Genomic DNA, 15354 nt, shown 5'->3' with positions numbered 1-15354 from the left:
ATCACCTGGAGGGAAAATGCATAATAATGTTTATGAGCCAATCCTGCTTGATCAAATCCGCGCCCTTCTCCCCGATCATAATCGTCGGCGCGTTCGTATTCCCGCTCACAATGGTCGGCATAATACTCGCGTCTATCACCCGAAGATTGCCGATCCCGTGTACGCGGAGCCGAGGATCCACGACGGCTTCCGAGTCCGTCTCGGGTCCCATCTTGCACGTACCGACCGGATGGTAGATTGTCATGGAGAAGTGACGGATGGCGCATTCCCAATAGGCGTCCGTATTGAAGCGGTATTTAGCGCAGCCGGGAATGGGTCGCGTGTGCAGACGGGAGTTGAATTGACGGAACGGACGGGCGTTGTTGACCTGCAGAGAAAAGTAAAGTGTAAACCTTGGAGTGAAGGTAAGAGGTTTGATAGAGGGAACTGTCAAAGCTGTGTCCACACACAGTCGACCCTGTCGGTCGACGAGGTGAAGAGATGAATTTATGTTGTCGAGGCAGTGTACGGTTTCAGTCGACGGGGTCCACTATGTGTGGACACAGCTTAACAACAAAAGTCTTATCGTCCCAAAATCGAAGAGAGGAGGAAAATAAGATAGGAGAAACCCCAGCCGTTTCTAGAGCAAACCTTAGCTCTGTAGGATAAGTTCGAGTTCCTCTAGCACTGGGGTTGGGCACCTTTTCAGAGAAAGATCGACTTGAATTTTCAATACAGTCTAGCGATTGACTTTCCTAATGAGAGACTTGACTCTGAATTTGGTCCTTTTACCATATTCATTTTCATGTTCCCATATTACATCATCTAGCTTTACATTACATAATGTACATAATTCGTTGTATTCTTGTGTATGTATAGGGATATTTTTTATTTCTTGTCCATAGTTAATACTTTTACACCTTGGAGCTTACACTATTTCATCATTAGTGCTTTCTTCTATGGTGATCTATCTAATAAAACTTTATTATAATCGAATAAACGTGCAGGACTTTCTTTATGCCTTTATTTTTTACGGTTTGATCCATGTTTTTTATGTGTGTTTTTGAGAGTCGTGTCTTTTAGTTCTGTTTGACTCTTTTGCTTTTGTTGATACTTTCATCAAACGTACGAGATGATGTCACTGTTATCTAAATGTTTCACATATGAGTCTTTACACGGTCTCATTTTGTATTCCATTTTCGAGTCAGATAATCGTGATGATTGGATTTATTTTCAGTTCCGCAATTCCGTTTCAACTGTGCACTTGTTTAAGGTGTACGAGAGGATATTTCGTGATTGAATCTTGGTTCTTCATTGTTCAACGCGCGCAGTCCGGTTTGTTTTCTACTGACGCATGAATTAACGCTACGGTCAAGTTTATGATCATTTTCAGTTCCGCAATTCCGTTTCAACTGTGCACTTGTTTAAGGTGTACGAGAGGATATTTCGTGATTGAATCTTGGTTCTTCATTGATCAACGCGCGCAGTCCGGTTTGTTTTCTACTGACGCATGAATTAACGCTACGGTCAAGTTTATGATGTACACTTGTACAGTAGATTGGTGGCATGCTAAAGATAGTAGGTAGCTATGTTAACAATGACATAATTGAAAATGCAATTTATTATGCAACCAAAGATAAAGGTCAAAGTCACATAATATGATCTACAGTAGATTGGTGGCATGCTAAAGATAGTAGGTAGCTATGTTAACAATGACATAATTGAAAATGCAATTTATTATGCAACAACCAAAGATAAAGGTCAAAGTCACATATGTTACAAAATCATTATTGATTTGTCCAAGGTGATCTTTAAGTTGGCCTTACACTTCTGCACTAGTTCCAGATATTCGTATTTCATATTGACTGATCAGCTGGTTATTCGATATAATCGATATATGTCTGACAGAAAACAACCAAAGATAAAGGTCAAAGTCACATATGTTACAAAATCATTATTGATTTGTCCAAGGTGATCTTTAAGTTGGCCTTACACTTCGGCACTAGTTCCAGATATTCGTATTTCATATTGACTGATCAGCTGGTTATTCGATATAATCGATATATTATGTCTGACAGAACTTCATAAAGTTCGAGTTCCTCTAGCACTGGGGTTGGGCAACTTTTCAGAGAAAGATCGACTTGAATTTTCAATACAGTCTTGCGATTGACATTCCTAATGAGAGACTTGGCTCTGAATTTTTTCCATAAGTTTGGAGTAATCGGGTGTGTAAGATGGTATTGCCAGCTTCAAAAACTGCTGGGTGTGCTGGTCGCAATCGACTTGAAATCAATCCGCGATCAACACCGGTTGGGCAGCCCTGCTCAGCAGTACCTTTTATACTACTATGTACTGGACACAAGCTTTTGAAAGTTTAGCGTTACCGTGGATCTTTTATTCGCTGGTTTAATAGTTCTTGTTTGTCCTGGTATATAACATTTGTGCTTGGATCTCGATTTTTGTTCGATTTTGGTTTGTTGGATTGGAATGGCTGGAAACTTGGAAAGATAGTCCAGACAAGATATTGAAGCTGGTTGTCCCTAGTCTAGAGAGTCTACCACTTCCTTGGAACAATGCTAGTCAGGACCGACTTGAAATCAATCCGCGATCAACACCGGTTGGGCAGCCCTGCTCAGCAGTACCTTTTATACTACTATGTACTGGACACAAGCTTTGAAAGTTTAGCGTTACCGTGGATCTTTTATTCGCTGGTTTAATAGTTCTTGTTTGTCCTGGGCTCTTATGTCACGGATCTTTTCAATTAGAACGCAATAACCATCCAGTTTTGTTCATTTTATTACCGCCTTGGTGGTTGACCGGATCTAGATTTTATTTGGTGGCTCATTTTTGAATGATTTAATGGCACATCCAGTTTTGTTCATTTTATTACCGCCTTGGTGGTTGACCGGATCTAGATTTTATTTGGTGGCTCATTTTTGAATGATTTAATGGCTTTATTTAATGGATTTTTCTTAGTGAGCTCTTCCACCCAACTTTCACACAGACACATTTTCCCCATATGATGAAATTCGAGATAGAAGTGATTTGCCAAGTATACTTTCTATGTCATGATTTCAATACTTACCTCTAGTGAAAAAAGTTATCATCAATCTTCTTAATTTTTGAGGCAAAATGAGAGCCATTTTTCCTTGAATTGCATAAACTGCAAAATCACATATTTTCGTACTTCCCCGCAGATGACATACCACTAATTTCACAATACTTATACCGACATCGGCAATGAAAAGCATTATTTTGGGGGGGATGGGCCATTCTTGTTCGTTCTGTACTTGGGCGAATTACTTTGTATGATGAGATCAGATATTTTAGCAACATGACTGTGATTGGTGGCCGCTGAGAAAGCTTCTGACTTCAGTCTTCAGATCGTCTGTGAGACGAGAAGTCGGAAGCTTTTTCCGCCACACATCTTCTGACAGTCCGAGAGATCTAGGTCTGGACTAAGGTTTTCAAGGGGATTCTAATTCAAGGGTTTTTTGGTTGGATAATAAAATTGGTGGCCTTCCGTCGGAGTGTGTGGCTGAGTCTTCAGATCGTCTGTGAGACGAGAAGTCGGAAGCTTTTTCCGCCACACATCTTCCGACAGTCCGAGAGACCTAGGACTGTCGGAAAGTTTCACCTTGAGTAGCCGCTACAATGGTGAATGGATGTGTTCAAAGGTTTTTCCTTGCCTTCAGGCACACTCCATTTGCCAAGGGTCTAGGTTTACCTTGCCTCTAGGATCAATTTAATTTGAAGAAACCATTTACTGATGAAATTTTGTTATGAAACAATAGGTTGAAAAATAATCAAAGTAAGTTTTGTAGCGATCGCCACTGAGTTCAAACTTATCATACAAAGTACTCGAAAACACGACGTAGGTACTTACTATTGACATTATATAACAATTTTAATCTCATTTATATCTACCTAAGGTCTAAGGTAACCACATGCGATCGCCACTGAGTTCAAACTTATCATACAAAGTACTCGAAAACACGACGTAGGTACTTACTATTGACATTATATAACAATATGAAATTTTGTTATGAAACAATAGGTTGAAAAATAATCAAAGTAAGTTTTGTAGCGATCGCCACTGAGTTCAAACTTATCATACAAAAGTACTCGAAAACACGACGTACTTACTATTGACATTATATAACAATTTTAATCTTATTTATATCTACCTATAGTAACCACATTTTTTATGAAAAATAAAGTATCTTTGTACGAGTAGGTACTGGTACGAATTGCTTTATTTCAATTTCATTGGGTCTTGGTTCAGATTTGCTGCCAATTTTACGTCTACCGCGAACCAATCTGACCTTTTGTAACATTTTTTGAAGGAGTGATTACCTGTGGGAATGTTTTTTTTTTGCATTTGTTGTTGAGATTTATTTTCCCCATTAGGTCATTCTCCCACGTGCATCCCGATACTTTTCTAGTTTCTACAATGTTATTCCTGGACGAGTGGACGATCTCAGAATACACCTTGTTTATCCTGCTCGATTGAGACTATAACGTCCCTTTACCCCAGCAGTCTAAACAAGGTCTTTTTTTGCATTTGTTGTTGAGATTTATTTTCCCCATTAGGTCATTCTCCCACGTGCATCCCGATACTGTTCTAGTTTCTACAATGTTATTCCTGGACGAGTGGATGACCTCAGAATACACCTTGTTTATACTGCTCGATTGAGACTATAACGTCCCTTTACCCCAGCAGTCTAAACAAAGTCTCGTGTATTTTATGGGTTTAACAACATAATATATGAGATCCTCAGGCTAATTTCCGAATTCCTAGTGGTCTTGACCCGAATTCGTCTTTGAAATGTCAGTTTAATAAATAAATCTAAAATATATCTGACTTCTTGGACCATTCTTTATGAATGCTGAAGCGTTTACCCTTCCATGGAGTATAATTCTTCAATTTCAGTTAGTTGTAACTTCCAAGTTCCAATTCGGATTTGTACTTACATACATTATCCATCCATGTCCGTACAAAAATGGAATTTACTTACTTGCATTCCATGTTGATTCCAAATATCCAATTTGGTTTGATGGGTTTACATCCAAAGTTGTTATTAATTTGTTATTGCCTTCAATTAAATGGTTTTATCGCCAATGTACCTAATTAGATAGGTATTTACTTTAGTTGAGACTGGTATAGGTGTATCAGATCAATAAATTGAACAACACTTGTTGACAAAAAAATAAATTATTACAGGAACTTGGAGCAGGACTTAGGGGTGATTTTTAGAGGGAAGATTAAGTATCTAATTGTACCTAATTAGATAGGTATTTACTTTAGTTGAGACTGGTATAGGTGTATCAGATCAATAAATTGAACAACACTTGTTGACAAAAAATAAATTATTACAGGAACTTGGAGCAGGACTTAGGGGTGATTTTTAGAGGGAAGATTAAGTATCTAACCAAATACTTTTCTACGTTCTATCTAATTTGAAATCTAATTTTCCAAGAGCACTTTTTTTTTATTTTTTGGTCAAATGACATTCAATCTATTTCTCTTTTGGAATGGCCTATGGTCGGTCTGTTTCACAATCTTTTGAGTACTAGGTAAAAAAAAAGATGATGGGTTTACATCCAAAGTTGTTATTAATTTGTTATTGCCTTCAATTAAATGGTTTTATCGCCAATGTACCTAATTAGATAGGTATATACTTTAGTTGAGACTGGTATAGGTGTATCAGATGATCAGATCAATAAATTGAACAAAACTTGTTGACAAAAAATAAACTATTACAGGAACTTGGAGCAGGACTTAGGGGTGATTTTTAGAGGGAAAATTAAGTATCTAACCAAATGCTTTTCTACGTTCTATCTAATCTGAAATCTAATTTTCCAAGAGCACTTTTTTTTATTTTTTGGTCAAATGACATTCAATCTATTTCTCTTTTGGAATGGCCTATGGTCGGTCGGTTTCACAATCTTTTGAGTACTAGGTAAAAAAAGAAAAAAATCACCCCAAAATCTCCCAAGGAAAGGAAACAAATTAAAGAAAATGGTAGGTGGCAAGAATAGATAAAATTAATGCATTCAATTAAAGGATTGAAAATAATTTAAATTGGAAAATAAATTTAATAGATCAATGATGTTAACATTGTTAAAAATAATTTTGTTAGAAAAGGGCACAAAAAAAATCCACTGGGAAAACCGAAAATTCGAGTAGGTATTATTTTTCAATGTAAAAAAGGCTTAAAAATAGTTAGTAAAAAAAGCCAGTTTGCTCACAATTTCCCCACAAATTTTCTCACAAAAAATATGACTCGTTTCAATTCTCTAAAATCCATTTTTTTCTATCTTTCAAAGGATATCCCATCTTATCAGAGGAAAAGATCATAGAAAGTGATCATTTCAACTAGCCCCGGTCCCAATTAGTTGAAATAATCGAGGTTATACTGTACTTCCAAGACTACGAAGTACGAACAGCCACGAGGCCAACCACATTGCATTGAGTCAATAGTAACACAACTCAGTCAGTAGGTAAAGGCAATAAATTATCCTGTGTCTTAATTCTTACGTAATGTGTGTTATTGTTGTGGTTGTTCTGAGAGTGTTGGCTCGCTTGCTGAGGTTCAGAGAAGCATGTTATGAATCAGAACTTGTGTCTGGCCGGTTCTTTGGATCCTGAATTTTAACTAATTCAGTCGTTGACTTTTTTTCCCTTTTAGGTTTGATAGAACTAAGGAAACTGCTAAGGTCTTACAGTCTGACAGACTTAGGTCTCAAGCTTTACCCGTCACACACGTTTCGACTGTCTGTCACACGGTCTGAGCGTGAGTGACAGCATAACGAGGGAATACTCTGTCAGTACACTCCAAGCAGAGAACCCCCTATAACTTCAAGTACAAAGCCAGTTTGCTCACAATTTCCCCACAAATTTTCTCACAAAAAATATGACTCGTTTTAACAAAAAGCTCGCGAAGACGACTATAACGTACGAACTTACTTGACTCTAAACCGGAGATCGTACTACTATTGCCTATAGCACAGAGATAGTAAACACTGGTGAAGTAGATAGACTGTTACAGCACCACTTGCACTCATTCCTCGGCTTAAAGCACTTGCAGCATAATTCCTTCATAACACACATCAAGGTCTTCTTTCCCCCCCGGTGTCCAAAATAAAGGACAAGTGGATTATGGATTATGGTTTTCAAGTTGTTTCCTATGATTTTATTTGTCTCTTTCCTATAATTGAGAATGGTACGTTATCTATTAGTTGATCTGCGATTGATTGGGATTGGGGCATTAATGAACTGTGCCCCTGGAAATTCTGGAACTCAAATTGCTTACTATTATTTGAGATGCAACCTTTTATTTGGTTTGGCATTCTTTTTGCCTGCAAGTTTTCGCTGATATGTTGGATAATTTTGGTAAGTGGGTAGCTACTATTCGTTGTTGCTCCTAGAAAATAATTTTCATATCCTCATTTTCTTTTTCTTTTTATGTATCATTTTTGAGGTCGTTGCAACTAGCAACAAATTGTTGTGGTTGTTCTGAGAGTGTTGGCTCGCTTGCTGAGGTTCAGAGAAGCATGTTATGAGTCAGAACTTGTGTCTGGCCGGTTCTTTGGATCCTGAATTTTAACTGATTCAGTCATTAACTTTTTTTTCTTTTAGGTTTGATAAAACTAAGGTAACTGCTAAGGTCTTACCGTCTGACAGACTTAGGTCTCAAGCTTTACCCGTCACACACGTTTCGACTGTCTGTCACACGGTCTGAGCGTGAGTGACGGCATAACGAGGGAATGCTCTGTCAGTACACTCCAAGCAGAGAACCCCCTATAACTTCAAGTACATATTCCACTAATAATAAGAAAAACTAATCTCTTTTTGGAGCCCCCTACAACTGTAAGTAATTCCACTAATTCTCACTTTTCTCTTCTTGATTGCAGGTAAGATTGGAACACTCTGTTAAGCAGTCAACATGTGATTTTGTTGCTCAAGATGTTGAAATCAACAATCCCACCGAAGTCAATAGTACCACCAAAAAAACAAACAGGTAAATTAGGTCCAGCAATTGAACTGGAATTAGGTCCAGCTCCAGCACAAACTGATTTTGTTGCTCAAGATGTTGAAATCAACAATCCCACCGAAGTCAATAGTACCACCAAAAAAACAAACAGGTAAATTAGGTCCAGCTCCAGCACAAATGTTGTTGCTCCTAGAAAATAATTTTCATATCCTCATTTTCTTTTTCTTTTTATGTATCATTTTTGAGGTCGTTGCAACTAGCAACAATGACCCTTTTCCTTTGTGAAAAATAAACTGTTGTGGAAGTAAAGTGCTATTACCCTACATTCACTATCAACACATCCTCCAATGTTTCTAATACACCATCATGCTCTTCAACTATTGACTATTCATTAGATCGTTTAATTCTTCTCTAAAGTTTACCATATTCATTTTCATGTTCCCATATTACATCATCTAGCTTTACATTACATAATGTACATAATTCGTTGTATTCTTGTGTGTGTATAGGGATATTTTTTATTTCTTGTCCATAGACTTTTACACCTTGGGTTTTAAACTTAAAGTTTAAAGACGAGGTTACCATTATCACAAAGGATCACACATTATCAGTGGAATCAACGAAAGATGGGATTACTGTAACTCCGAACTCACATAAGACTGATCAGGAAATTGATAAAATCATAGCCTCGTGCCTCAACAAAGTTAATTCTTTGGTTAAACAATCCATTCTATTAATGAGATAGATTGCATGACAAGTTTCTACATTTCACCTAAACAATGGCAGATACTTTACAAAAACCACACGCACACCAATGCCTCTTCCCGCACAAACAATTGAACTGTTATTTTAAAGGATTTTAAACTTAAAGTTTAAAGACGAGGTTACCATTATCACAAAGGATCACACATTATTAGTGGAATCAACGAAAGATGGGATTACTGTTGTAACTCCGAACTCACATAAGACTGATCAGGAAATTGATAAAATCAAAGCCTCGTGCCTCAACAAAGTTAATTCTTTGGTTAAACAATCCTTTCTATTAATGAGATAGATTGCATGACAAGTTTCTACATTTCACCTAAACAATGGCACTTGGCAGATACTTTACAAAAACCACACGCACACCAATTTTTAAACTTAAAGTTTAAAGACGAGGTTACCATTATCACAAAGGATCACACATTATCAGTGGAATCAACGAAAGATGGGATTACTGTGATCAGGGAATTGATAAAATCAAAGCCTCGTGCCTCAACAAAGTTAATTCTTTGGTTAAACAATCCTTTCTATTAATGTGATCGATTGCATGACAAGTTTGTACATTTCACCTAAACAATGGCAGATACTTTACAAAAACCACACGCACACCACCTTGGATGACTATGTTTTGTAGCACAAGGAAGAGACAGTCTTTTAGGATGTACTTGTGGGCATTGTGAAGTGGATTTTCCCTCGCCTTCAGCAGTCCAGCAACATATCTGAGTTGTGATCCTATTCCCAAGGTTCCTAATGTGGATATTGGAACTCTTCAGACTACTTCAAAGGGGTTTGTACAAAACAATACTTCAAAGGATCATAATATGTACAAAGGTGTAAGAAGTGCTCTATTTAAGATTGTCAGCTTGGGTTTCAAGTTTTAAGATTACGGCTGTTTGGAATAGTCAAAAAATCTCATTACAGTGGTATGCCCACATGATAATGACATAATAGAAACATATTTAAAAGCTAATTTTAATTTCAAGTAATGTTTTATAAGTTGATGAATATTAAATACTGTGGATACTGTTGGTTCTGGTATTATGTCATGGACTAAAGACTTCCTTAGACCCCTATGTAAATAATCTACTAGTTGTCAGCTTAACAGGACCAAAAATCTTTATGCCAACAGTATAATAAAGGAATGTAGAAAAGAAATCGAGGAAATAATCGATAAGGCCGAAAAAATATGACTTTTATGGACACAAACATCATAATTCACATCCTTTGTCAGCTTAACAGGACCAAAAATCTTTATGCCAACAGTATAATAAAGGAATGTAGAAAAGAAATCGAGGAAATAATCGATAAGGCCAAAAAGAATCGATAAGGCCGAAAAAATATAACTTTTATTGACACAAACATCATAATTCACATCCCCAATGCCTCTCTATAAAACTATGTATAAACGAGGACATAATCTTGAGGTTTGAGGTTAATGTGGAGAAGTTTATGATCCGGGTTTCAAAGAGATGAAAACACGGGTAAACAAACCCTCCAGAGAAACTCTCCAAAAGTGAGATGATGTCTTTGAACTCTCAACTACCAAAACCAGCTAACCACGCCACTGCGCTATAGTGTGGTTTGTGGCGAGACGATGATCTCTTGAGGTTAGGTGTTATGTCTCTTTTGACTATCTTCAAATTTTCAAAATGATCAAGAACCAAGAACACTTCTTCTTTCGTGAATGTAAAGAATAGAATGTGGTTAAGTGAGGTTCGATTATTCATTGAAGTACTTGACGATTCATGCTTGAAATTCTTTGATAATAGAGGAAGAAGAAGAAGAAGAAGAAGAGAGAGAATGAGAGAAAGAAGGGTATTGATGAAATTGAGAAAATTTGGAATAGAATTACCAAACCTCGAAATTGAAGATTCAGTTCTTCAGAATTCTACTAAGTTGGGAGTTTATTGGGACAATCTCACCATAAGTCCAGAAGAAGAGAGAGAATGAGAGAAAGAAGGGTATTGATGAAATTGAGAAAATTTGGAATAGAATTACCAAACCTCGAAATTGAAGATTTAGTTCTTCAGAATTCTACTACGTTGGGAGTTTATTGGGACAATCTCACCATAAGTCTAATAGGTAATAGGGGAGAGTATAAGAAAGCCATGTTAGTGGCATTCTGGCGACTTGAGCATTTTAGTAAGCTAATATATCAACTAACTATTGAAAACAAACCGGTTGAAATTCTACCTGCCTAAAATGAGATACAAATATGTTGTATCAATCTACATCTATAACTACATAGTAGGTATGTATATTCGATCTAATTATTAATTTTTATTCCATGAGGGTCAGACAGGTTTCAAATTTTGAACATCAAATAAATTAGAAATGAATAAATCTCAAAACCAAAGAAAATAGGTACCCACTGCTAACCTAGTTGGTTGGTAGCGCGTCTACCTAAGTGCTAGGCCGCGGGTTTGGATTTTATCCAGAAGGGATAATGTTCGTTCTCGGAACGACTGGCTTTCTCCTGTCCTATCTTCCTTCTCTTCGATTTCGGGACGATAAGACATTAGCAGTTACAGTTAACTCGTGTTGCAAACGTTCTTATTTTCTTAAAAAATACACTAGGTATCTAGAGACTCACCTGCAGTCTATTCTGTACAATGGACACGGGCTTGTCGACTAGAAACGTGAGGCCGGCCATGCCCACGTGGTCCTGTAGGTTGTCCCCTACCCTGAGGTCGTGTATAACGGGAATGCCCATGTCCTGCAAGTGGTCCTTGGGCCCTATCCCGGAGATCATGAGGATTTGTGGCGATCCTATGGTTCCCGCGGAGAGAATCACCTGAAGGGAAAATGCATAATAATGTTTATTTTATTTTATTTTTTTTTTTTGATTTTTTTTTAAAAAGATGAGTGTTTCACCGCCGTTTTTATTTCGTAGCGATGAAAGAACTGCTACATTGGACGCTTGTGGTCTGTGTCGTAGCATGCCCATCCCGTAGTAGGTTATGTGGCCGCCAAATCCATTGGTTTGTCATGTTTTGCGGTTCATTAAAAGATGGCTGGTGGCATTTGGTTTGTTGCTTTCTGAATCGATTCTGTTGGCGGCCAATAACGAAATGTGCTCTGTCTCTGGATGTATCTAATATTCCTTAAAACAACTCCTTTTTCCCGATTTTAACCTTATTTGGGTACTGTTTCAAGTTATCTGATTGTTTTTGATATTTATGTACTTTGTCACGTAATACACTGTATTTATAAATATTTACAACATAACACACCTTATTTATAAATGAAAATTACAGGAATAGAGTCAAGCAAAACAGAACACTATGACTAGATTATAAATTGAACTTGGAATTTAAAAATTATTTAACTATAAAATGGTAACACTTAATGATAGGTTAGCAGGTAGGTTTTTGGTATCAAATATTCGAATCACGTTGACATTAAATTTTGATTAAATTTCTTGTGGTAATTAGTTTAAATGATTAAAGCTTAAAACAGAGATAACAAATCGGGTAACTTTTGAGGACTAGATTATAGAATTTTGTAAAGTGGTTTCGGAAAAAAAAAAAAAAAAAAAAAAAAAAAAACATGTTCCAACTGTTTTTATGGACATCTATTTTTTTATCAGGATTTTTTCACCAGTGTTTTTTAATAGTCAGGGCCTCAATCTGAATTTAAACCCGGTTTAAGTTACAAGGTCATTCGCCCCCGGTTTAAGATTAACTCGAGGATTTGGTTGATTTCAAACTTTGCAGCCAAGAGATTTAAAAAGTTGAAACTCTAATTGTGGTCTTGTAATTTTCCCTGGTAGTTGTCCAGTGCACTGTATGGCGATTTCAAAGTACCCTCGTATTCCCGCTTCCCGCTCGGGAATTACTTTATCCTAAAGAAATGACGTTCCTGCTCGGAACGGCTGGCTTTCTCCTATCTTGTCTTTCTTCGATTTCGGGACGATAAGACCTCAGCAGTTACAATTCCCTCTATCAAAGCCCCCTAATCTCCTGTACGCATACGTCATGGTGAGTTTCGTTCTGGCACCTTACTGAGATCTGTCACAAGGATTTTGTCTCTGATTACCCGTATTGTCCCGTAAATTCTATGTGGGAGTGGTGAACAGGGTCTGGCACCTTACTGAGATCTGTCACAAGGATTTTGTCTCTGATTACCCGTATTGTCCCGTAAATTCTATGTGGGAGTGGTGAACAGGGTCGCTCTCAGGTGGGCCTATCCGGTCCCATTTCCCCCGGCCCGGGCTCTTCAAGGGAGGGGGGTCCCGGAATCAGCAAAAAAAAATATTTTTATACCATTTGTTTATACCATTTGTATATTTTATACCATTTGTTGGTATCTTAAGGCTAAAGAAATTGACAAATCACAGGTACCATAAGCTTTGTGCAAAACCATACGATTACCTTATCTTCTCATTAGTGAAAATTTGTCACGAGGGGCCTACTGTTGGAGTTAGGACCAGGGCCGGATCAGGCTGTAAATGGAGAACGGCCCTAGTGGTGAACCATGTGGCTCGGTTAGGCTGTGAACCGCCCCTTGTGGTGAGCTCTTCAGGTATATCTGGGTTTATAATTTACCTTTTACCTACGGTAAATTTAAAAAATAAATAAAGTCATATATTCAAATCAAATCAAATCAAATCAAATATCTCCAGTCAAACTTGGACAGTTGAAGCCAGGCGGCCAGGGATGGCACATCGGTCACTTCGTTCTCATCAGGCCCGGCCTCCAGGAGGAGAATACTCCAGTGGGCCACCTCGGAGAGACGACTGGCCACTACAGCGCCCGCTGAGCCGCCCCCTGGAAATTACAGAAATCATCAAAATTTTGGTGGATTTCATCAATGACTTAATGAGAGATTTCACTAATGGAAGAATTTTTAATGATCCAAAAGGGACTAAAAATTGGTTTTTTGTGGTCCAAAAAAGAGGAGTTTTAACACTTTTAACTCCTGTTTGGATCATTAAAAACTCCTTTTTGGATCATTGAAAATTCTCCCTTTAGTAAAATCTCTGATCAAGTCATTGGTGAAACCCACCGATAGTGAATTGAGTTTTTATCGCTGAAGATGCCTTTGCTGGCGAAACTGGCTCATTATGCAGTAAATAACAAAATTATCTTTCGAGGAAAAGTGGAGAAGTACACAATTACACTCACAATACCTAAGCTCACTGGAAAATCTCCCCAATTTACCAATAACGAGTGGATTGGAACACATGCCTTCAGGCACACTCCATTTGTCAAAGGTTTTAGGATTTCCTTGCCCTCCATGATGATCGCCAACATTCGGATCGGATAGGCACTCAAAGAGGAAGAATTGAATGTGTAATACCAGCCACGTATGTGGCAGGAAAAGCTTCCGAATTCAGTCTTCAGACCGTCAAAGAGACCTAGGTTTTTTCCTTTCAGAAATGGAAACGATATTCCCTCCTCAAGATGAGGGATTTCCTACAATTTAGTATAGGCACTACCACGCCAAAAGAGGGGACATGAGCTTCAGAAGAGGGGAAGTTGTCTCAGTGATTGAAAAGTTATATTTAACTTTGTATTGTTCGTTCTCGGAATGGCTGGCTTTCTCCTATCCTGTCTTACTTCTCTTTCTCTCTTAGATTTCGGGACGATAAGACCTTAGCAGTTACAGTTCCCTCTATCAAACCAATGGCTGGCTTTCTCCTATCCTGTCTTACTTCTCTCTTAGATTTCGGGACGATAAGACCTTAGCAGTTACAGTTCCCTCTATCAAACTTCTTGAAAAAAAGAGTTGTATTTAACATTGCTTACCAGTGGGTTCAGTCTTATACTGCCAGTCAAACTTGGACAGTTGAAGCCAGGCGGCCAGGGATGGCACATCGGTCACTTCGTTCTCATCAGGCCCGGCCTCCAGGAGGAGAACACTCCAGTGGGCCACCTCGGAGAGACGACTGGCCACTACAGCGCCCGCTGAGCCGCCGCCTGGAAATTACAGAAATCATCAAATTATGGTGGATTTTTTTAGGGACTAAAAATTGGTTTTTAGTGGTCAAAAAAAGAGGAGTTTTAACACTTTTACCTCCTGTTTGGATCATTAAAAACTCCTTTTTGGATCATTGAAAATTCTCTTATTAGTGAAATCTCTGATCAAGTCATTGGTGAAACCCACTTACAGAAATCATCAAATTATGGTGGATTTTTTTAGGGACTAAAAATTGGTTTTTAGTGGTCAAAAAAAGAGGAGTTTTAACACTTTTAACTCCTGTTTGGATCATTAAAAACTCCTTTTTGGATCATTGAAAATTCTCCCATTAGTGAAATCTCTGATCAAGTCATTGGCTCATTGGTGAAACCCACCATTAGTGAATTGAGTTTTTATCGCTGAAGATGCCTTTGCTGGCGAAACTGGCTCTCTTCTTATTATGCAGTAAATAATAAAATTACCTTTCGAGGAAAAGTGGAAAAGTACACAATTACACTCACAATACCTAAGCTCACTGTAAAATCTCCCCAATTTACCAATAACGAGTGGATTGGAACATATGCCTTCAGGCACACTCCATTTATTTTGTCAAAGGTTTTAGGATTTCCTTGCCCTTGGGATCTATTTCGTCAGCCTCTCAATCAGCCTTAACTTGGGTGATTGCTTTGGGCTGACATTTGGTTTTGGCTACAAA

General features: G+C 37.9%; 1 protein-coding gene across 1 annotated transcript; it reads right to left on the bottom strand.

Annotated features, from left to right (window-relative positions):
- Nucleotide 1: 1 nt before the first annotated feature.
- Nucleotides 2–14772, bottom strand: LOC103509934 (glucose dehydrogenase [FAD, quinone]-like). The gene is made up of 6 exons (XM_026824116.1): nt 14757–14772; nt 14489–14659; nt 13389–13507; nt 11332–11532; nt 3519–3628; nt 2–392 (listed from the first exon to the last, which is right to left on the bottom strand). Exons 1-6 carry the CDS (start codon nt 14770–14772, stop codon nt 2–4), a joined length of 1008 nt encoding a protein of 335 aa, XP_026679917.1.
- Nucleotides 14773–15354: the final 582 nt, after the last annotated feature.

The sequence above is a fragment of the Diaphorina citri genome, unplaced genomic scaffold (assembly GCF_000475195.1).
Source record: "Diaphorina citri unplaced genomic scaffold, Diaci psyllid genome assembly version 1.1 scaffold544, whole genome shotgun sequence".
In the NCBI taxonomy this organism is placed as follows: Eukaryota; Metazoa; Arthropoda; class Insecta; order Hemiptera; family Psyllidae; genus Diaphorina; species Diaphorina citri.
This window is presented reverse-complemented; position numbering and strand designations above follow the sequence as displayed.

Excerpts from the sequence above, each read along its gene's own strand:
- LOC103509934 (XM_026824116.1), bottom strand. Across the intron at positions 13,508-14,488 it reads GTATAAGACTGAACCCACTG|GGGGCGGCTCAGCGGGCGCT; the intron begins GTAAGCAATGTT and ends TGTAATTTCCAG. Across the intron at positions 11,533-13,388 it reads CCGATGTGCCATCCCTGGCC|GTGATTCTCTCCGCGGGAAC; the intron begins GCCTGGCTTCAA and ends TTTTCCCTTCAG.